General features: G+C 36.7%; 2 protein-coding genes across 2 annotated transcripts; both read right to left on the reverse strand.

Moving 5' to 3' along the window:
* Positions 1-457: 457 nt before the first annotated feature.
* On the reverse strand, positions 458-8,409 carry LOC128506601 (interferon-induced protein 44-like). The gene is made up of 8 exons (XM_053477129.1): positions 8,371-8,409; positions 8,171-8,226; positions 7,976-8,009; positions 6,750-6,948; positions 2,729-2,878; positions 2,370-2,538; positions 1,808-1,911; positions 458-1,635 (listed from the first exon to the last, which is right to left on the reverse strand). Exons 4-8 carry the CDS (start codon positions 6,822-6,824, stop codon positions 1,474-1,476), a joined length of 660 nt encoding a protein of 219 aa, XP_053333104.1. The 5' UTR covers positions 6,825-6,948; positions 7,976-8,009; positions 8,171-8,226; positions 8,371-8,409; the 3' UTR covers positions 458-1,473.
* A 603-nt stretch (positions 8,410-9,012) lies between these two features.
* On the reverse strand, positions 9,013-17,791 carry LOC128506600 (interferon-induced protein 44-like). Its single transcript, XM_053477128.1, has 7 exons — positions 17,739-17,791; positions 17,244-17,271; positions 16,341-16,539; positions 14,869-15,018; positions 14,486-14,657; positions 11,518-11,618; positions 9,013-11,259 (listed from the first exon to the last, which is right to left on the reverse strand). The coding sequence occupies exons 1-7, from the start codon at positions 17,770-17,772 to the stop codon at positions 11,077-11,079; spliced, it is 867 nt and encodes a 288-aa protein (XP_053333103.1). The 5' UTR covers positions 17,773-17,791; the 3' UTR covers positions 9,013-11,076.
* Between the last annotated feature and the right edge of the window lie 4,779 nt (positions 17,792-22,570).

The raw sequence follows: 22,570 nt of genomic DNA on the forward strand, positions 1-22,570 counted from the left end.
CAAACTCTCCGTGCACACACACACACACACACACAAACTCTCCGGGCACACACACAAACTCTCCGTGCACACACACACACACACAAACTCGTAGTGCAGATACACAGTGCCTAAAAAACATGCTTTAAAATCCATCTAAAATGTATTTATCAGCGTGTACTGTATAAACCCGCGGCTCGCACTTTCACTTAACGAAAGGCAGCGTTTTGATCAAGATAAATGTGTGCGTTTTATCAAAAAAAATTTAGTGAAGCCTAAGCACAAACAGAAAGGACAAATAAAGGGATGTATGAAACATTAACACCTTTATAGTGTTCAAATGAATAAAGAGTTACTGCATTATGTTTCAAGACATCCTTAATTTCCATTTTTCTCCTTATATTGTTACAGGGTGTTGATGATGTGTTGGTGATGGTGTCTCCGTTTAGAGATAGCGTGGGATTATTAATTAAGAAACTTACAAGGAAACCAAACGAAAACTGAAAACAAAAAATAAACAGAGCTCCGCCGTCTACACGAGAACGGACAGGATTCTGGAAACTAAAACAAAAAACTAAAGATGTTCTCGGGGCTTATGCCTTTACCGAGGATTTATAGAAAGAAAGAGAGAGTAGAGTTTGTGCTTTGTGCACTTTAACCCGAGAGCGCGCGATAAACTATGCGTGTCGCTCTCCCTCACTCTCTTGCTCATCAGATAGCATATTATCAGGAAATTAAATATATTTTAATACCATTTACACCAATACCATTTATTGCCATATCTTTCATTGTTTTGTCAGTGTTAAGAAATTACAAAAACTATATAAGAAACTTTTAAAGCACAAATTCGGGCATCTCATTCCATCATTATGAAAATAATATGAAGCACATATACACACGTTCATTATGAAATATCTGTTGTAAAACAAAATAAAATTCATGTTTGCCTCAACATTGGAAACAATATTGTTTTAGGCTCAATTCATCGTTGTACTTGGTCCGGCTTTTAGATAAAGTTCTTCCATGAGCCATCTGGCAGATGTTCAGTGAAGCACAAAACATTTATTTAAATTCCCAAATGTTGCTTGTGGCAAGTAACGGCATGCCACACGCCAAATTGTGGCATCTCGCAAAACACACATTCTTAATGCCGACATCTGTAAGTGATACCAAACTATTGAGCAGTAGTGTGAGCTACAAAATATTGATATGTACTGGATAAAATGCTATTTTATGCACTACTGGATAATGAGCAAGCTAAATAAACAGAATAACCAGTAACTGCTCAACATAATAATATTAATAATAATAATATTAGTATTAATAATAATAATATTAATAATAATAATAATAATAAACAAATAAAAAACTGCAACACCGTTGACTGTCATTAATGAATAGATTATTATATAGTTAGTTGGTCAAAGATTTATGAATTGCCTTAGTAATTTATAATTAAGTAAATAAGGTAAATGGAATGCTTTAGCAGGTAACTCAGATGTCTTCGATGTAATCTTGAACAAATCCTGCAATTGACTTTAATGCCATCAGAATAAGTACATCTTTCTTGTCATTTGTTTTCGTTTCCTCATAATAGTTGCTCACTGGGAAGATGTACTTCATTGGTGGACCAAGTCTGTGACTGCATTCAGACATCTAGACATACAGAAAATGTGAAAAGTCATAAAAAAACTAATAAATAAGCTTTTAAAAAGTTAATTGTAATTTGCATAAGAAAACAAACAAAAAACAGACCTAATGTGAACCAAATATTAGAGGAAATGGTTGCAATATGATTAACAGTAAACATACAGTAGGTTCAGCAGACCTTTTCTTTGATTTTCCTGCTTTTGTAAACCTCACTAAGATTATTTTTATCCCGTGAGCAGAGAATAGCATCAATCTTTGTCATCACAACCACATGAGGGATATCTGGCATATACAGATAGGGAAAACAAAAAAGAAATTTGTAAATATAGTAATTTTAAAATGTATTCTATGCCATTTTAATAAATTTAGGCTTTACAAAACTATTATTGATAATAATAATAATAATAATAATAATAATAATAATAATAAGTCATGGCCATTTTTACATAAACCATAACACCTCACAGCATAACTATTAAGCAAGCTCCATATAACAATTATTAACATTCTTTTAATATAACACTGAAATCCTTTAATTTTATTATTAAAGCAGGAATTGACCATTTCTAAATTGCTGTTTTTTTAAAAACATTATTTAAAAAATATTACTTTGTGCACAAAAAATAACAATGAAAACATACAGTAAAACAGTAAAATCATGGAAATAAAAAAATAAACCGAGCCAATTAAGGTAATAAACATAAGATTACTATATGTTATATATCTCTTTAGTAACTTACTCATTCTGAGTGCAGCCATCCGCACCATTTTCATCTTCTGAATAACCTCATTTCCCATTTGGGAAATGCTACTTGCAGACACTACACTCACTAAACAGTGAACTTTGTCATTTGGACCGGGGTCATTAAAGTCTGGGTCTGTCTCAGTCAGTGGAGAAGTAGGATTAAACTGAGAATGATAAAAATAAAAGCGATAAATTAAAATTGCTTCAATGCTTTAAAATATTGCATAATTTCTTAATGTTCACAGTTATAAATAATATATGGCGCATTGTTTTGTATTTTATATCATTGATCTGTTTTGTGTGAAGAATTATGATTAATTAAAATAAAAAAATTACTATTCTTTTTTTTTCTACCTTGTAGCCTTCCTTTACATGTCCATGCAATGCTTTAATGATGTCTTCAGGATGAATTCCTTTTTCGTCAGAAACTTCCAAACCCATAATGTCATTAAGGACAAATGGCAAAGCCACGCAATTTGCATCAGTGGTTTTGAAAGTCTTGTACTGTAAAAAGAAATGCACAGTTTAACAAAAGATTGTTTAAATGATCAAATACTGTTTTTAATTATTTCTTAAATAATAATTAGATCAATAGTGTCACGAGACAGGGCTTGCTAGACCTTGGTCTCGATATTAAGCTCAGCAGGGGTGTAGCTTGTTGTCATGCGCAGTTCTCTGGGAAAGTACACCTCCTACCCCTATGCGGGAGGCGTCAACTTCCACAACAAACTGACAAGACGGATCTGGAATGGTCAGGATTGTAGCAGACGTGAACCGTTTCTTGAGTTCTGAGAACAGCAGAACAGCTTTTTTACTGTTAGTGTCACAACGGAAACGCATTTTGGGAGAGGACAGGGTTGTTAAGGGGGCAGCAATGGAGCTTTCCCACAATCCGATATGTAATGATTTATAGTCTCACAGTCTCTGGGTGACAGAGAGTATAGGTAGCCCTTGGGAGGCATGGTGCCTGGGAGCAGGTCGATGGAGCAGTCATAGGGTCATTGGGAAGGCAGAGAGACAGCATTTACTGAAGATCTCCTTGAGATCATGAACTGAAGATCTCCTTGAGATCATGGTACTCAAGGAGATCCGGCGGTTTCTTCACAGATGCAGGGCTGAGGCAGGACGTTGCTGCAGCTCGCAAACAGGTAATGGCACATGACGGGTTCCAAGCTATGAATCTATTCCTGATCCAATCGATTTGTGGGTTTTGACCGGTTAGCCAGGGCAGGTCTAGGACAATAGTAGCGTGTGATCTACTCCATGATAAACAATTATGTCTGCTCTAAATGGTTGCCCGAGACCCTTAGGCTGACAAGATGAGTTCTGTGGGTGATAGATGGGAGCGGGCTGCCATCGAGCGCCTGAACCTTGAGGTGGGTCTCCAAGGGTAGAGCGGGGATTCCTAGAGCCTTGGCTGATGCTGCATCGATCAGATTGCGATCTAAACCTGAATCAATCAATGCCTGCACCAGGTGGGTTCAATGCTTGTGGATGAGGAAAATTGTAAGCAGATGGCATTGATCTGGGACCTTCCTGGAGTCACACCTCCCAGTCCTCCCAGCTGGGCTCAAGGATGCCCACTTCTTATGGGACAGTTCTTGAGCTGATGACCAGATCTCCCACAGTAGGAACAGGCACCATCCACTCTGCGGTGGCATCATTCTTCAGAGGAGATGCGGGTTCTGTCCAGTCACATGGGTCCCTCCTGAGGGTTAGTTTGTGGGAAGGGAACTCGTGGGAAGTCTCTGGGTGGTGAAAGTCTGGCTAAACTTCAAAGGCGTGAATCCACTCAGCTGGCTAGATCTATGAGATCTTAGAGTAACAAGGGAATTTCTTGGGAGATTAGCACATCCTGGAGTGTCTCAGTCAGTTCTTCGAAAAAGGTATCAATCAGGGCCCGACCATTCCACCTGCTGGAGAGAGCTAGGGTCTGGAACTCTATGGCATAGTCATAGGCTAAGCATGAACCTTGGGGGAGTTTAAACAACTGGTAACCGGCCTCCCGGCCGTGACATGAGCCATCAAACACCCTCCTCATCTGCTTAGCAAAATCCTCGTAGTTGGAGCAGCAGCGGTCATGAGCATCCCAAAGTGCAGTGCTCCAGTCCCAAGCCCGTCCTGAGAGGAGAGTTATCACGTATGTGACCTTGGAGCGTTCAGTGTAAAACATGGAGGACTGGAGCTCAAATATCAGCATGCACTGAGGGAGGAAGAAGCAACAGGTGCCCAGATCTCCTTCATAGGTGTGAGGGGCGGCTGCACTTTGCGCCGGAGAAAGTTGGAGCTGGGCCATGACATCAGCGAGAGTTTGCTTGGTGTTGAGCAGCTCCTGCTGGTAAGCTCCGAAAAGTGCACCTTGACTCTCCAGCGCCGATTTTTATGCAGTCAATATCTGCTGGATTCCTATTGCTGGCTGGACTATTCTGTCACAGGTGGAGCGGACCGAAGTGAATTCAGCAAATAAATGACAGCAACATTAAACAAGAGCGCAGTCGGAATGCGGAAGCGAAGGTCAAATACCGGGAGATCAGGCAGCATAGAGTCTAAGCCAAATCGCAAACGAGAGCAGTAGTCAAAAGGGGAAGCGTTAAATCAGTAACCAGGAAATTAAGCAGCGAAGCGACTATCCAAAAAAAAAATGTTAAACATAAGCCGTGGTCAAAAACAAGGAAGCGCTAGGTCAAGAGCCGGGAAATCAAGCAGCGAAGCGACAATCCGAATCGAAAAGCGAGAGACGAGAAAACGAGGAAACAAACAAACTTGGCAATGTGAAAGCATAGAAATAAAACGCGAGAGAATAGAGGCAAAATATACACAAGATAACCCAGCAATTTAAGCAGCCCACAGCGCGTGCTTAAATGCTGGAGTAATCAGCTGGGGATTAGAGGCAGGTGTGCAGACAGGGGGGAAACAGGGGCGTGGGAAAGGATACAGACAGGCTAGGGTAAACACGAGCACATGGAGAAAGTGAGAGTGTGGAAAAAAAAAACACGAGGCAGACAGGGCATAAATCAGGACAAATAGATAAAAAAAACTAATTTTATGCTTATGGAGACAAAACAATCTTACTTTTTTTGAGGGGATTGTTTTTTTAGGAAAGTGGTGTCAGGACTGTGTTTAGCAAATACCTTATGTAAATCTAAACATAAACAGTCAAAACACACAAAGAGATGATAAACAGCATAAATTTCAAATATTTTTTAGCTATACTACCATCCTGCAGAGTTTAAAAAGTCAATAATTTTGCATTTATTATTTGCAATCAATGCTTTGTTCATTCCATCATTCTATGCATTTTACATGTAAAGCATTGATTGCAAATAATTAATGCAAAATTATTGACTTTTTAAACTCTGCAGGATGGTAGTATAGCTAAAAAATATTTGAAATTTACACTTGACTTCAAGGCTGTTTTTTTTACACTCACATCAGTGTTGTAAAAAGGATCTCATACAAGGTGCTTTACTCCTCCTCAGAGTATTCTGCTTACAAATGTCCAGTGTTAATTCCAGCAGGACATTAGGGACTGCTGTGTTTAACCTTCACTAAAACACATACAGTATGTTCTATCTGCACTTTATCTTCGGCATTGTCCCCTCTCACTCACTCATTCTCTGTACCACCTATCCTGCACAACCTCACAGGAGGCCTGAAGGTTATCCCAGGGCAAGAGGCAGGTACACCCTGGATGGGGTGCCAATCCATTGCAGGACACACAAGCACATACAGTACACACTCACACACAACAGGCAATTTTGAAACACCAATTAGCCCAACCTAAATGTTGGTGGACTGTGAGAGGAAACCCAGAGCAAACTCCCTGAGGCTCACAACAAGCATTTTAATGTACAATTGTTACTGACATTTTGGGCAAATGACAAATAAGCTTGAAACTATGATTGTTTGACACCTGGAACATGTCACAAATATTTTAAACTTATATTCTGATTATCATTACAGAAATATAATTACTGTACTGTAATTATGTACTGTTGAGGCAGTACAGTGGCATAGTGGTTAGCACTCAGACACCACACAGCCAGGATCTAGAGTTTAATTCCCACAGGTTTGTGTATTGTGGAGTTTGCATTTTCTTTCCGTACTTGCTGGGTTTCTCCGGGTACTCCAGTTTCCTCCTACAATCCAGAGACATGTAGATTAGGCTAACTGGCATTCCAAAATTGCCCATAGTGTGTGGATGTGTGCGCTTGTATGCTCTACAAAGACTTGACACCCCATCCAGCGTTTACCCAGCCTCGTGCCCTGAGGCCCGCAGGATAGGCTCCAGGTTTCCTGCCACACTGAACTCTAAGCTCTATAGAGAATGAGTGTGTAATTACAATAAAATTAAAAAGTGCACATCAGTTCTTACTGTTTTTGTGCAGCTCTTTCCTGCAGATGACTCCTCCTTTGCCTTGTCTACAATTCTTCCTTTGAATACGCTCATTATGGAGTTGATAAAGCAGGATTTTCCAGCTCCAACTGGTCCGTGAAGCAGTATTCTGAAATGGCTGATTTCTGGATGGTTAAGCCGAAGTTGTCTTAAGTCAGATTTCAAGAGTTCTTTGGAGCTGTTTAGGAAAAATTGGTTATGGTTTAACTGAAATACAAGCAAAAGGTAATTTTCTGAAAGCCATAATGTTTTCTACATTATTATTATAATAATAATTATTATTATTATTATTATGGCCCAAGCACTATAGGGTGCACAGGACCCTCTTGTTTTCCTAAGTGTTATAAACAAATTCTCCTGCCATTTTTGGACTTTTTGGGGGTCTTAACATGCTCAAAAACTCATGAAAATTGGCAGACAGGTTGGAATCTGCTGCCATTAGGGTGCCTGAGGGTCATGGGCTCAACTCAACAGGAAGTCAGTTATTTTGGGTTGTTCGCAAAAACGCACCAGATGGATTTTGATATACAGTACTCCTCCTAGGGAATTTATACAATCGCCACCAAACTGTGCCGATGTGATTTAAACACATTGAGGATGCAAAATTCTAGAGGGATTCTTTAATATCTCAAACGGGCCTTAAACTTGTGCTGAAAAGTGGTTAATAATTTTCTGGCATTATATTGAGTGACATTATATTGAATGACATGTTCAGTGACATCACGTTCAGTGACATCACATTCAGTTACATCACAATAAACATAAGAGTGTGACGCTTTTTGGCGCAGGGTATCTGGGCCACGGGCGTAAATACAAGATATTTTGCTGCAGAGCTCATTCACACTTGCACATATGGACATGACACTCATGTGCTCATTGCTCAGCTCATTGAGCCGAACAATTTTCCCACTGCATATTCTGGGCTCAACTCAACAGGAGGCCAGTTATTTTGGGACATTCGCAAAATGCACCCGATGGATTTTAATTTATTCCTCCTAGGGAGTACATTATACAATCGCCACCAAACCAGGCTGATGTGATCTTAAGACATTGAGGATGCAAAATTGTAAAGGGATTTTTAATATCTCAAACGGGTCAGCCATGATCACGCCTTAAAGTTATATTAAAAAGTGGATATTTATTTTCTGGAGACATCATCTTAAGTGACATTGAAAAAATGGTTAAAAAAAAAATAAACCACTTACCTCCAGTCCACCTCTCTCCAGGGTTCATCAAAGTCTATAAATAAAGATATAATGCAGAACTTACAAAAAGGAACATGAACTAGTTATAAAAATTTATTTTTTATAAATAATAAAATAAAATATATATATTTTTTTTATTTCAAACTTTTATTTTTATTTAACTTCGTTAAAATCATTCCAACAAAGCAGTCTAACCTTTTACAGGCGCTGGTACCCATTTTTGCTGATTTTCTTCCTTTAATACTGATCGTCTTTCCAGGCCAAAAAGTATCAACAAGATGAGAAAGAAAATGTTTTAGTGGATCACAATGCTGGCACCCTGTAAAACCCAAAAATGTCTTGTGTTTAATTAAAAGTATTTTGTTCTGCTACAGCAAAAACATAAAGGTACTTACCCAGTCCCAGCTCAGTGCAACCGTTACAAAACTACTAAATCATTTTGTTCTTTCACTTTCACCTAATGGCCAGCTACCCCCACCCCCCCCCCCCACCCCCCCGTCTCAATTTCTCTCCCACACATACTTGCACGAACACACACACACACACACACACACACACGTCTTGACAGGAAATATCTGATTCATGGGTGTATAGTATGTTTCTGCAACACTGCATCTGACCACAAGCACCAAATATGTACTCACTCACTCTCTCACTCACTCACCGTCTATTTGTCTGCTTGGAGTTTATTAGTAAACCTCTGCTCTTATACACATTTGCATCCTTCTCCACCTTCCTCTCTAACACATCTACTGCATGTAGAATATTAAGGAGCACTGACTTGAATTCCTTTTGTAATTGAATAAGGTTCCTTTACAAACATTATACAAACAAATAACATGATATTACATCATGTTATTTAAGAACAATGATATGGAAATTAATATTAGGTAATGTTAGCAATGTTGTGGGTTAGCAAACTGCTGCTACTGTGTGGCCAAGAAATTTATATTAGCTAGCATAAAGTTTACCAAATCAGAGAAAATACGAGGGTGAGTCAAAAATGATCCACACTATGGCTGTTTAACCTTATTAATCTAGTGATGACCATCATGTTTTATTACGTAGACATGTTGTGTTCTTCCTGAATTCCCTTTTAACCTAAATTTTTCTGGGAAAAAAAACTAAAGAATAAGTACATACGTTATCTACAAATAGGACAAAGTTTTTGATCTAGGCTACGTTCAGTCAAACTTACAGTAGCACACTTTAGGTAGTTTGTGTTCCTGTGCATTACTCTTTTGGAAGCCCTCCTTTCTAACCAAATATTAACTTTGTGACTAATTATCACCTCTAAAATTTGACGCTGACTACTTTAATAATTGTAGTTATCATGATATGAAATTCAATATGAAAATACTATGATGCAATGTAATGCAATAGTACCACTAATCCAGTGTACAAAAGCAACCACTGTAAGAGCACATTTTGTGTTTCTGGAAATCACATGACTTCAGGTAAAGAGAAAGTAAAAGTTTGCTTAAAACGGCTGCAAAAACAAAGAGATTTAATCTTTAGTAAAGTATGTTCTTTTAAGTGAGTGTGTGAACAGTTATGTGTAAATTTCTATTTATATTGTATCTTCTCAAAAAAACTCAACCAATCAAAGATAATTTACCTGAAGACCTGTGGATTGTTCTCTATTATTATCTATTTATAATGAAGTTAAGTTCTGCAATTAATTTTATATGTAATATTGGACCTAATCTGGTACAATGCGTATAAAAACCCTGACAAAGAAGTCTGTGTATCATGCATAGTGTCCACTGTAGAAGCCTCTGGAGGCTGTGTTATGATCTGGGGTTGCTTCAGTGACTTATTCAGCAACATTATGGGGCAATAAAATGAAATCAGCTCACCACCTGACTGTACTAAATCACCAGGTCATCACATCTATGGAGTTTTTTCTTCCCTGATGGCACGGAGCATATTCCAGGACTCGGATGCATGAGGAACCATTTTCACACATGAACTGGACACCACATCATCACTGGACAAAAGTATTTTTGGGCTGCATGGTTGACTCAGTCCTTCAGCTCAGTTTAAGCCCAGATTGGCTAATTATTGGTGTTTCCTCTTTGGAGATTTGCAACTACTTAACACTGTAGGCTTACTGAATTAGTTGATTGCTTAATTACTTAATGAAGATGATAAATGTTTTGAATGCTTTGGGCCTGCATAATAGTTTAATATCTATAAAACATTATTGTAAAGTTACTCTTGCATCTCTTTTTAACTATAAAAACATGTTTTGTACATTTTGTTATGAATTATTTTTTAAAATAATCGAGAACAAACATATATTATGATTGTTCTCGATTATTTTAAAATATAATTCATAACAAAATGAGCTGAATATATTTTTTTATTGTATGAATTGCATATAAAAATTCCTTCCTAGCTTGGAACATGCTTTGAAAGTTACCAACATTAATAATTCAAATTTGGGACTCTAGGGATAGGCTCCACCTGCGACCCTGTATACAGGATAAAGCAGCATGGACAGTGAGTGAGTCGCTGAGTGAGTTTCCTCCCTGCAATGCCTACTGCACAAACTTTGTTAACATTTTCAAAAGCATTCAGTGAAATAACTTTAGGCTTTTGTTTGATATTGAAAGTGTTTGTGGGACATGATTTCAGTTTTGAAGAATTTAACAGTGTACTATGAATATTTAAACATTTTTATTAAAGGGTTTGTGATTGATTAAACTTTTAAGGAGTCACATTCTTTAAGCATAGTATACATTTTTTAAAAATCTTATTAGATCAATGTTTAACAGTTTTATACAAGTTTCTATTTTTTTTACTTTAAGGAAAATCAATTTAAATTAACTAAATGTTGATATAATTAAATTATTTGAATTTAAATGTTTTAATGACATCCAAAAAACACCAGGCAAAGGTGACAAAACTATTATTGTGATATTTCTGTGTGAAAAAATGTAGCTTAAGTGAAATACAGTCAAACAATGAAATGTTATTTTGAATAATAGACGTACCTCAGTGATAATGACAGTAATCATAAACACATACATATCTACACTACAGCCTTTTTACTATCCTGCCACTCTGCACTAATGTAGGAGTAAAAAAAAAAGCTTTCACTTAACATTTTCATGAGATTTTTGGTCTCTTAGAGCCTCACGGGCAATATTCACAATCTGCTCAAGCGCCTTGAGGATCAGAACATCCAGGTCATTGACTGTGTCGATCTCCTCATGATAATTCTTCACTGGGAAGATGTGGCTCATTGGAACGCCCAGCAGATCTTTACACGTTTCCATCTGAGGACAAAAAAAAAAATCTAAATAAATAATTGATTAAGTAATACAGTTAAAGTTATACCCCAGAAGCACTTAGGAGGGTTAGGGTTGGAGTTAATAGCCTGTGCAGATTACTGGTAAACTTTTTGTTGTTTATTATTGACAGCAGCCATGCAATAATATTTTATTATTAGATTTATGTAGGTTTCAATATATCTGTTATATCCTGATATCGTAATGCACTACAATTCTACTATACATCATTAATTACAGAATTACCTTTTCTTTGATCTTCTTGCTGGTGTAAACTTTAGTTATGTCATTTTTAACCAGTGGGCAGGCTTCATCAACTTTTGTCATGATGATTACTTGAGGCAAATCTGTACAAGAGTATGAAGAGTTTAAGAGTCACAGTAAAATGAAAACAACAAGTTAAATATGATATGAAAGGACTAAAACACTTGTAGAGCATGCAGTTATAGGAAATCATAAAGGATTAAGGGATGTGATAAAGCAGAGTTGCTATATCTGATTTTATGCCAAAGATCATTTACTGTACTTATAATAATCAGAAATTTCATTAGGCAAACCTTGCTCCCCCTTTTGCCTTCAGAGCCTGCTGCTATTTGAGTACAGTGTCATGTTCAAGAAACCAGCTTTGTGATATGGCTGTTGTAGCCCATCTGCTTCAAAGTTTGATGTGTTGTGTCCAGAGATGCTCTTCAGGTTAGATTGCGGGCCAGGCCTTCTCATACAACATCAGTGCCTGACCTCATAAATGCTGTACAGAATAAATAGGAGGGAATGACAAATTCCCATAGAAACACTAAAATCTTGTAGACAGCCCTCCAAGAAGAGTTTAAGTTGTTATAGCTGTAAAAGAGGGACCAACTCCATATTGTATTATTTGTTTTTGGATATAATGCCATTGCAGATTTAGCCAAATACTCTTTTTTATTTTTTTTTCTGCATATTTGGTTTTGATGGTGTACTTCGCAAGCTTCAAACTGTCAGTGAGTCTTAAATCGACTGCTGGACAGAATTTACCAATCCTTTTGCAGTACTTAGATATTTGCCTGAAGTTTAAACTGCACCATATTGTAGGTGAAATCAAAACGTTGAGTAAATGCTATGAACAGTTACATGACTTTAAAATAAGCCACTAATAAGCTACTTGCTCCATGTAACCAAACACTCACACCTATAGATTTTAATTAGAAAAGCTGAACTAAATATTTTTAATATATATTTTTTTAATTAGTTCATATTTTCACTTTCGCTAAAATAACAGTGAATTTTAACAGGCTTGAGTAGTTTTAAGACAAAAGTTTTTTTTTTCCCAGATTTTCTTCCTAATTCAGTCATGTTCAATTCCTCCCCATCACTAGGGGGCTCCCACATTAAGGCTACTACCACTCAGAAGACTATCACATGTTTTTCCTCCGAACCATCTTTTCGAACTGCTCGCTCACGCACTGTTGGGGGCGGAGTAACACACTTGGAGGACAGCGCTATCCGCCCCTTCCACATGCATGAGCTCACAGGCGCCCTGATTGGCTGTAGAGCCGTGATTAATGTGGGAGCACGAAGTACCTCTCATCCCTCCCCTCTGAGAGAGCTCGGCCAATCAGTTCTCTCTAGACCGCCGGCTGCGAGAGGTTACAGCATCACGTGGGATTCGAACTCACGATCTCCAGATGATAGGGCGAGAACTTTACCACTGCGCTACTCTAAGGCTCTAAGACAAAACTTAATCTTTATTTTATCTCCTTTTTGGATTTCTCATCTGTGATTAATTTTTCATTTACTAAACAAAAAGTGTTCAAACCTACCTGGCACTATGTGAAAAGGTAATTGCCCCTTTTTGCTAAATCATGAGTGAACTGTAACTACAATTTTTGAAAAGCTAAGTTAAATTTCACTTAACCCATTCAGGCCTGATTATTGCCAGACTCATTGAATCTAGAAATCACCTAAATAGAACCTGTCTCACAAAGTGAAGGATTCTCAAAAAAGATCTTAAAAAGCAACACAATCTAAAGGAATTCAAGAACAGAGGGGAAACAAAGTAATTGACATATATCAGTCTAGTAAGGGTTACAAAGAAATTTCTAGGGCTTTCGGACTAGCGAACCACAATGAGAGACAAAATGAGAGAGTGGTGGTAGTGTGATGGTCTGGGGCTGTTTTGCAGCTTCATAACCTGGACGACTTGCCATCATTTATGGAGAACCATAAATTCTGTGCTCTCCCAGAAAATCTTAAAGGAGAATGTTCAGTCATCAGTTTGTGACCTCAAGTTTAAGTGCCCTTGGGTTATGCAGCAGGACAGTGATTCAAAACACAGAAGCAAGACCACTTCTAAATGGCTTGAAAATATAAAATTAGGGTTTATGGAGTGGCCTAGTCAAAGCTTAAAATTTAATTAGATTGAGATGACCCTAAACAGGCTTTTCATGCTCGAAAATCCTCAAAGTTAACAATTTTGCAAAGACGAGTGGGCCAAAATTCAGCGACAGTGATGTTAAAGACTTATTGCCAGTTATCACAAATGCTTACTAGTTATTAGGTTTAGAGGCAATTACTTTCTCACTTAGGACCAGAAATTTAATAGCTGCGCAGGTGGCACAAGGCAAACTCAAAATCTTGGTGGTTGTAATGTTTTTAATAATGTATTTAATGTTACGGATGCTCTGTGTATGTATAATATATAATAAATAAGTGTATTATATAATAAGTGTATATAATATATGTATATATAATACAAGGTGACACAAAAAAATGGGAACTCTTTTACAATCCAATAAAACTAGAAGTAATAAAAGAAATAAATTTTATTCATAGTAATTAAAACCTAAAACTTGTAGAAATACTAAAGTATATTTAACTAAATGTTACTAACCTGCAGTGCTACCACCTGCTAATGGCTACCGATACGCATTTAAAAAATTCCTGTTAGTCAGTGTCACCTTATATATAGTTATTAACTAGTTACCATCAAGATTGCAGAATATCTGAAACTGTTTATTTTATAACAGCTAGAAACAGTTTCTCTAGGGTTAGAGATGATATACGGTACAGTCAGTCAAAAATAATTATATACACTTCAGGAAAAGAAAAACTACTTTTATATTATATTTTTCTTTTCCAGAAGTGTGTATACATTTTTTTTAAATGATTATGTATATATTTTTATTAAAAATATTTACCTATTTATTTGAATTCTAACTGTCATAGCAGGACTTACTTAACTCTGAAGCCGCCTCACGGATCTGTTTCATCTTGTTAATAATCTTTACATCTATGAGTGACACGTTGTTTGCTGCTATAATGTAGACCAGGCAGAAGATTTGATCAGAAACATTGGGATTGTTTTTGTATGTGGAGTCATTCTTGGATGCTGGATTAACAGGATTAAACTGAAAATTAATAAATGGTTAAATATTATTCATAATTACCCACACAAAAATCATTTTTTGTGAGTTACTATTAAACTACAGTTGTACTATGACAGAGTATTTAAACAATATTTTAACATATACAGTAATTACAAGTTTAATATTATAGAGTGTAAGAATGCTGAAAGTAGTTGTTTTGTCTTCTTTTGTAAATTCAGAATATTCTACTCACTTTGTATCCTTCTTTAAGAAGCCCGTTGAAGGCAGTGACAATGTCCTGTACTTGTACACCTTGGTTATCTCCATTTTCAAGTCCCATGATATTATTGAAAACAAAAGGTAAATTTTTGCCATCCTTTTCCCTGATGTAATGGGTTTTGTACTAAAAGACAAAGACAAATTGTTTATGATTGTTTTTTTCTCTTGATTTTTTAAAATTATCAAAATATTGAACTATGTTGTGCTGTGCCACTTTAGGAACTGAGGTTGACACCGTAATATGCTTTTACACCTAATACTTGGTTGGCAGGTATTTTCATAAAATGAAACTGTTTTTTTGTTTGTTTCAGGACCACCTTATTCCCCAACCAGAGGGTAATTGCTTTCCTCACTTGCCTACAGAACTGCAGTAAGTTGGAGAACACATAAAGATTCCAGTTATGCTGTATATGTCTCCATATTAACTTAAACACACCTCATGAATGCCACATAACACACAGTATAACTGCAAAACAATTCCTGATATTCGTTATCACCCAAATGAGGATGGATCCCCTGTTGAGTCTGGGTACTCTTAAGGTTTCTTCCTATTGCAGTCTCAGGAAGTTTTTCTTGCCACCGTTGCCCTCAGCTTGCTTGTCAGGGTCAAACTGATCATTTTGATTTTATACATATTTTATCCCTCATTTTGTACTTATTTCCCTAATTTTATTTTAATTCTGTAAAGCCGATTTGCGATAATAACAAGTGTCAACAACATCATTGGCGGCTCAGTGTTAGGTTTTTAACCTAACATACGGAAGGCCTGGGTTCGATTCGCAGCCAATGCCCAAACCCCAGCCACTGGATGCAGTGCCGGTCCCAAGCCAGGGTAAAATGGGAGGTTTGCATCAGGAAGGGCATCTGGTGTAAAACCTGTGCCAAGTTGTTGTGCAGATCGGTTGGCCTGCTGTGGCGACCTCTCAACGGAAGCAGCCGAATGACTAACAACAACATATGCCACATGCTGTAGGACATTTTAAGCCTTGTTTATGCTTTAAGACAAAAATAGCTTAACAAATTAGCTTCATGTTTTTAATGCACACCATGTCACAGGACCATTCCAACGTTTAGCTGAAACAAGCCTTGGAACATTGTTTACAAGAGGATCAAAAGATTTTTTTTCATGATCATCTCATGAGTTTGGAAAGTTTTCACACTCCATAAAACCAGGGGCCAGGGGTAGCTCAGTGGTTAAGGCATTGGACTACGGTTCGGAAGATTCCAGGTTCAAACCCCACAACCACCAAGTTGCCACTGTTGGGCCCTTGAGCAAGGCCCTTAACCCTCAACTGCTCAGATATAATAAGGTAAAAATGTAAGTCGCTCTGGATAAGAGCGTCTGCCAAATGCCTAAATGTAAAACATTTTCTTTTGGAAATGTGAAAACACCCTTGGTTGGTCTGAGGTAAGAAAGCAAACCACTAAACATTTTAAGGCACTTACAACTTTTGTGAAACTGGTTCCAGCTGTTGCATCAACAAGAGCTCCACTGGTGATTCGATCTTGGAAAGCATTATTAATTGAGTTTATGAAGCTGGACTTTCCTGCTCCAACTTCACCAGCAACCAGAATCCTCACAAACTTAATCTCAGGATTGTCGAGTGTAAAGTTCCTCAGTTTCTCTTGTAAAGTATGTTTTTCCCTATCATCAACAAAAAAAGAAACAAGATTTGGTACCATCTTGTCATTTCATTTCTTAGTGATTAGAATAACAAACTTTTAAGGCTCGGATCAGTGGTAAACACTGTCGCCTTGCACCTTCAGGGTAGAGGGTTTGATTCCTGCATCGGGTCTGTATGCATGAAGTATGCATGTTCTCCCTGTGCTTGGTGGGTTTCCTCCGGGTACTCCGGTGCCCCCCCCCCCCCCCATTAGGCTCATTGGCATTCTCAAATTGCCCATAGTGTGTGAATGAGCGTGTGACTGTGTGTATGCATTGGATTTGCACCCTGTTCTGCGATGGATTGACACCCTGTGTGCCTCGTGCCCTAAGTCTCCTGGGATAAGTTTTTATTTTTTTATTTTTAAGGTCACTGGTGTTCATATAAGCATTTCACTGCATATCGTACTGTGTATGTGACAAATAACATTTTAATTTTGACAGGCTACAGGCCCCCAATGACCCTGTATACAGGATATAGATGATGAGTGATGATAAATAATGTAGTCAGCAAATAAAATAAAATCAGAATCAAAACATGGTAAGCTGATATGTAATCATAAATTACAATTTTGATATTTACAGGTATTGAGGCTGAAATAAGAGCATGGTCATGAAAAGACTTACAGTATATGGAAAAAAAGGTAAAGGTAGATTTTATTTTTATCAAAGCTAATGCAACTTACCCCATTTTTCTCCAAGGTGTATCATATTCTAAAGAAAGACAGAAAAACAAAATAAGTTGTGGTTGTGCATTTACATAAGAATTGAAATTTTATAAAATTTAAATTCCTTAATATATTTATGAGATTCAAAGACACTATTTTTTTTGTTAGAGGGTTCAAATACTTATTTCACTCAATGAAATGCAAATCAGTTTCTAAATTTTATTTAAAGTTAGTTTTTCAAATTTTCTTTTGATGTGCTATCTGTCATTGTTAAAATAAACCTACAATTAAAATGATACTGTTCTGAGACTTTTCATTTCTTTGTCATTGGACACAAAATCAGCGAGGGGTCAAATAATTATTTCCTTCACTGTAGTTACTTCCAGATTACTTTCCATAATTAGAATAAGAAATTTATACAAATAATAAATTGTAACCAAATAATAAGGCATTTTAATGTAATTATGTAATATTGAGTAATATGATGCTCGTCATACTGCTTATCAAACTTACCTAGAGATGGAGATTTAGATTCAGACGATCCCATTTTTTTTAATTCACTGATGAAAAATCTGAAAAAGATTTAATATTTTAATGTTTAATATTGGGTCTCAGGAAGAAAGATACTTCTAGATATATGCAGTCATAGAAATAACAAATACTCCAAAAACATTATATTTCAAAATTTAATTTGATTTTTTAATTTACAAATTAGTAAAGACATACTTACTGTTTTTCACCAGTGCAACTGTCAGAACAGCCACTCAGTTCCTCTTTTATACCCAAAGGTTTTAAGCCCAGCCTACTTTTTCTTTTAACACACACACACACACACACACCTCTTTCATTTTGCCTTTGAGTCATTTGCTCTTAATTCAAAAATACAAATACAAAGCACACTAATTTGCAAATACAGAAGATTATAGATAACCTCTCACTATCATTATATTCTATTGCTAAAAAAGTACTTCAGTACTAATTTTATTTTTTCAAAGATCTTCACACAATGAGCATAACATTTAATCTAAACTTTTCAGGCTCTCTTTCTCAAACACGCGCACACACACACACCATCAACCACATTGTAACCTAATAACACTTCTTGAAAGAACATAATTTATTGTAAACTGAAAGTGAAAGTATTTTGGATAATATTCACAGTCATTTACATAATTTTTTGCTTTCTCTCTCTCGCTCTCTCTCTAACACACACATTCTCTTTCTACACTCCTTACAGTTATTATTATTATTATTAATAATAATAATAATTATAATAATAATAATAACAACAATATTAATAATAATAATAATATAAAATAATAATAATAATATATATTTTTATTAATAGGCACACAAAAACAAATGGTACTTGTAATACAGACTGTCCAATGTTCAAAAAAAATTATTCATAATATTAGAAAAACATGGAGACATTTTTTTTAGATCACCCACACATGATGTGAATAATTTTACAGTTTGGTTCTTCATACACCCATTAGACTTAGTATTATAGAATATGTGAAACATGATTCATCATGATGCTGTAGAGAGAATACTAAAGACACAGTGAAATTATTTTGATCTTAGAATTTATACTAATTATATTGATATATTATACTGAGATTTATTAACGCAATACAACACTGTAAATCACAACATAGATTCCTTTAAATACATAGGCCTGAAAATACATGCACCTGTTGATCATGTTGGAACTTAACAATGTGCAACACAATAACATACTGCAGGTCATCCCTCACTCTACAGATTCTACAGATTTTGGCCAGATTAAATTCTGTCTTATCCACAAAAATTAACTTATTTATCAGCATCCAAGGCCATCACACTCTAATTAAAAAGAAAATCAGTGATTAAGGTAGAATGATGGGGAAACTATCACAAACAGGCAGTCCCTGTTGTTTTACTCTGCTCACATCTGCATTTCTCTCAAAAGGCACACGGTATAAATGTTTAAGGGACATATGGTTGGACATTTTTTTAGCATGAGTGCACTGCTTAGCTAATGTACACTGCAATTCTTAACAAGAGAAAATATCACACAGTCAAATTTTATTTTTAGTCAGGGTTGTATTGTGGGAGCAGGTAAGGCATAAGCGCAGAGGTTAAGACTTAAGATGTTTTTAATAATATAAAGAAAAACAAACATACAGACAATAAACAAGAACGACTTAAGCATGACACTATGATATAAAGAAAAAAAATGGAGCATGACGAAAGGGCAGTTTAAACAACTTAACTGAACAGCAGTATAACATCACAGATGCAAGGCCAAGAAGCAGCACTTAAACAAGCTATTTATAAGCAACTTAATGAGCCACCAGGTGAGCGCTTCCATAACCTGACCGAGGTGCATTCTGGGAAACGTAGTATAACAACAAAAAACACAAAAAGAACTCAGTCTCTGAGCGCAAAGTATCTCTAGGGGTTAACCCTGACAACTTTATTAAAATAAGATTACAACAAACTAAATAGCTTATATTATTAAGCTTATTCCCTAATTTGACTAAAATTGTAAGTGAGATTTTCTTGTTCTATTGGCAGAGGAATTTGTCTTGTGAGGAATTATTGTGTATGTTGCAGTGAAAATGACCTATGTTCATATAAATCTGTATAGTTAAGGAAAGCTCTGAAGAAGATTTGCTTTTGGTAAGCATTATTGATCAAATTTACAAAGCTGGACTTTCCTGCTCTGAATGCATTGACTACCAGAATGTTCTGAATGCACTGGCTATCACACTATCAGAATCCTGGCAAACATTCACTTCTTCATTATAATTTTACATAATAAATATTTCTTTCTTTAATACTTAAAAAAGTAAGACAAACAGACAAACAACAGGCAAACAAACTGCTACATAATTTTAGGGGGTCCTTAAGGAACGGCTTAACGACGCGGGTTTCGCAAAGGGCGAAACCGCGCAAAAAAACTCTGCACTATTCAGAACGGGCAGATCCGCAGGCTGCTACCCCACAGTTCTGATTAGTGTGGGTTTTCTGATACCTCTGCATTTCGTGTGATCATTTAGGTAGCACTGGTAAGGTATCGGGGCCAAAGAAAAGAAAGACAAAGACAAAAAAAAGGGAGAAAGAAAGGGAAATGATTCTCATGGCTCACAGGTCAGGTAGGAAGGCCTTCTAACCAGAGTGCTTAAGGACCTAGAGAAGTCACTGCATGGGTTCCAGGATTCACAGACACTGACTGCAATGCAATTGCATCCACGTAATAAAAATAGTTACAATATGTACTATGTTCATTTGTCTATTTACTTTTGAGCCGGTAAAAATTGACGGACTTTGTAAAATGGCTTTAATTGTCAGGGACTGCCCCTAGAGGGCACTGTGGCCGTGTTTGTAGTCTTGTTAGAAGACCCAGTTTCCCAGAAGGCACCTCGGTCAGGTGATGATGAAGCTTCAACTGAGCCGAGGTGGCTCATTAGAGACGTTATAAAAAGCTGTTAGTTCTGGGAAACTGGGTCGAGGGATGGCGGAGAGGGCTGGAGAAGGAGCTTCGATGGAGGGAAGTGATGTTAGTACCGGAAGTGATTCAGAAATGGAGGGAGAATGTAGTGGTAGGAACACTGGAATGAATGAGTGGAGCAAAATTGTAAATCGCAAGAGAAAGAAAACGAGTATAAATGAATCAGGAACTGACAGTGAAAAGGAAAGAATGATTGCAAAAACAATCAACAGCTGATAGCAATTTTGTTGGCTAATCAATGGGTAGAGGAAGTTAAGCCAACAAGGGCAGTTATTTGCTCAGACTCTATATCATCTCTAAATAGTTTGTCAGGTGGGACATCAACAGTAAGGCAAGAATTGATTTATGAAATACTTATAAATCTGCTTAGAATACAAAATATGGGTTTAATACTGAAGTTCGTATGGGTACCTGCTCACGTAGGAGTACAGGGGAATGAAACAGTTGATAAATTGGCTAAACAGGCATTGAAACATATGATTGTTGAAGTGCAAATTCCATTAAGTAAAGCAGAAATAAAAGGAATAATCAAAAATCAAATCAATAAAAAGTGGCAAGAAATGTGGGACAGGGGAATAAAGGGTAGGCACCTATATAGCATTCAAAAACAAGTTGGTAAAGGGAGACTGTGCCTCAACAACAGAAAAGAAGATATCATTATTACACGGCTGTGGATAGGACATTCTGGTTTAAATCAGACATTATACATAATAGGGAAACATCAAACTGGATTGTGTATACGCTGTAGTGAAGTAGAGACAATTGAACATGTACTGCTACATTGTACAGCATATAATAGAGAAAGAGGCGAGTTGACTAAGAAATTGAAGGAACTAAGTATAACTAATTTCAATTTAACAAATCTATTGAGCTGTGCTTCAGAACAGTCAAGAGTGCAAAAAGAATTACTTTATTACCTCAAAGTGACAGGATTAGAAGGAAGAATTTAAGTTTTTTTTTTTTTTTTTTTTCGTAACCCCTGTCGAAGCTTCACACTCCAGTCCAGTTGGTGGCGGTAATACACCATAAGTTGGCATGTCAACCGCCAATAAACGATACAAGAAGAAGAAACTGGGTCGAGCATTAAGACTGTCTAGTGGGCATTTGTTTTGTTTACTAGGAATTTATGTTTAAACTGGCTCTGAAGACTTGGGCTCTGTTATATGTAGATATGTGTATTTACTTTAATTTGTGTTTGATGTGAGTACTGTTTGTGTTCTCTATTCTTTTGTTTTTAGGTTTTAAGTTATGTTTTGTTCTAAGCCTAGGTGTGCGTGTGTCGCTCGTTAGAGCGTGAGTGCGTGGTACGCCACTCTTAGGAGCATAGGTGTGTGTGTGTGTGTGTCGCTCTTAGGAGCGCACGAGTGTGTACCAGGCTTAGAAGTCTCTATGTGCTGTATGTTTAGTTAGTCAAAAGTCTCTGTGAGTTGGAGAGAACCTGTGGGTTTAACATTACAGTATGTCAAAAGAACCTGAGTGTGTTATCTGTGAAGAACCTGAGTGTGTGTGAAGTTTAGAGAGCCTATAAGTTTGTTAAGCCTCCGTAGCCGGTACTTTGGTTATTTAGTTTTGGGGAAGTTTTGTTTGTTTACTTGTCAATAAAAGACTGGTTATCTGACAAGAACCCTCTGCGTTTATGCCTGCCCTTTATCTGCCCACGGCGATGTAACATCAGCCTTTACACCTGAATCGTGACATTAATTCCTAAATTGTTAATGCAATATTTTTTTTTTATTGAATGCTTTTAATCAAAGCTGTAAACGCATACGTTATTCATATTTCCACTTTTTCTGGCTTCATTTCAAACACATTGTGGTAATGTACAGAGGCACAAATGTGAAAACTG

This window comes from Clarias gariepinus, chromosome 18 (assembly GCF_024256425.1).
Source record: "Clarias gariepinus isolate MV-2021 ecotype Netherlands chromosome 18, CGAR_prim_01v2, whole genome shotgun sequence".
Lineage (NCBI taxonomy): Eukaryota > Metazoa > Chordata > Actinopteri > Siluriformes > Clariidae > Clarias > Clarias gariepinus.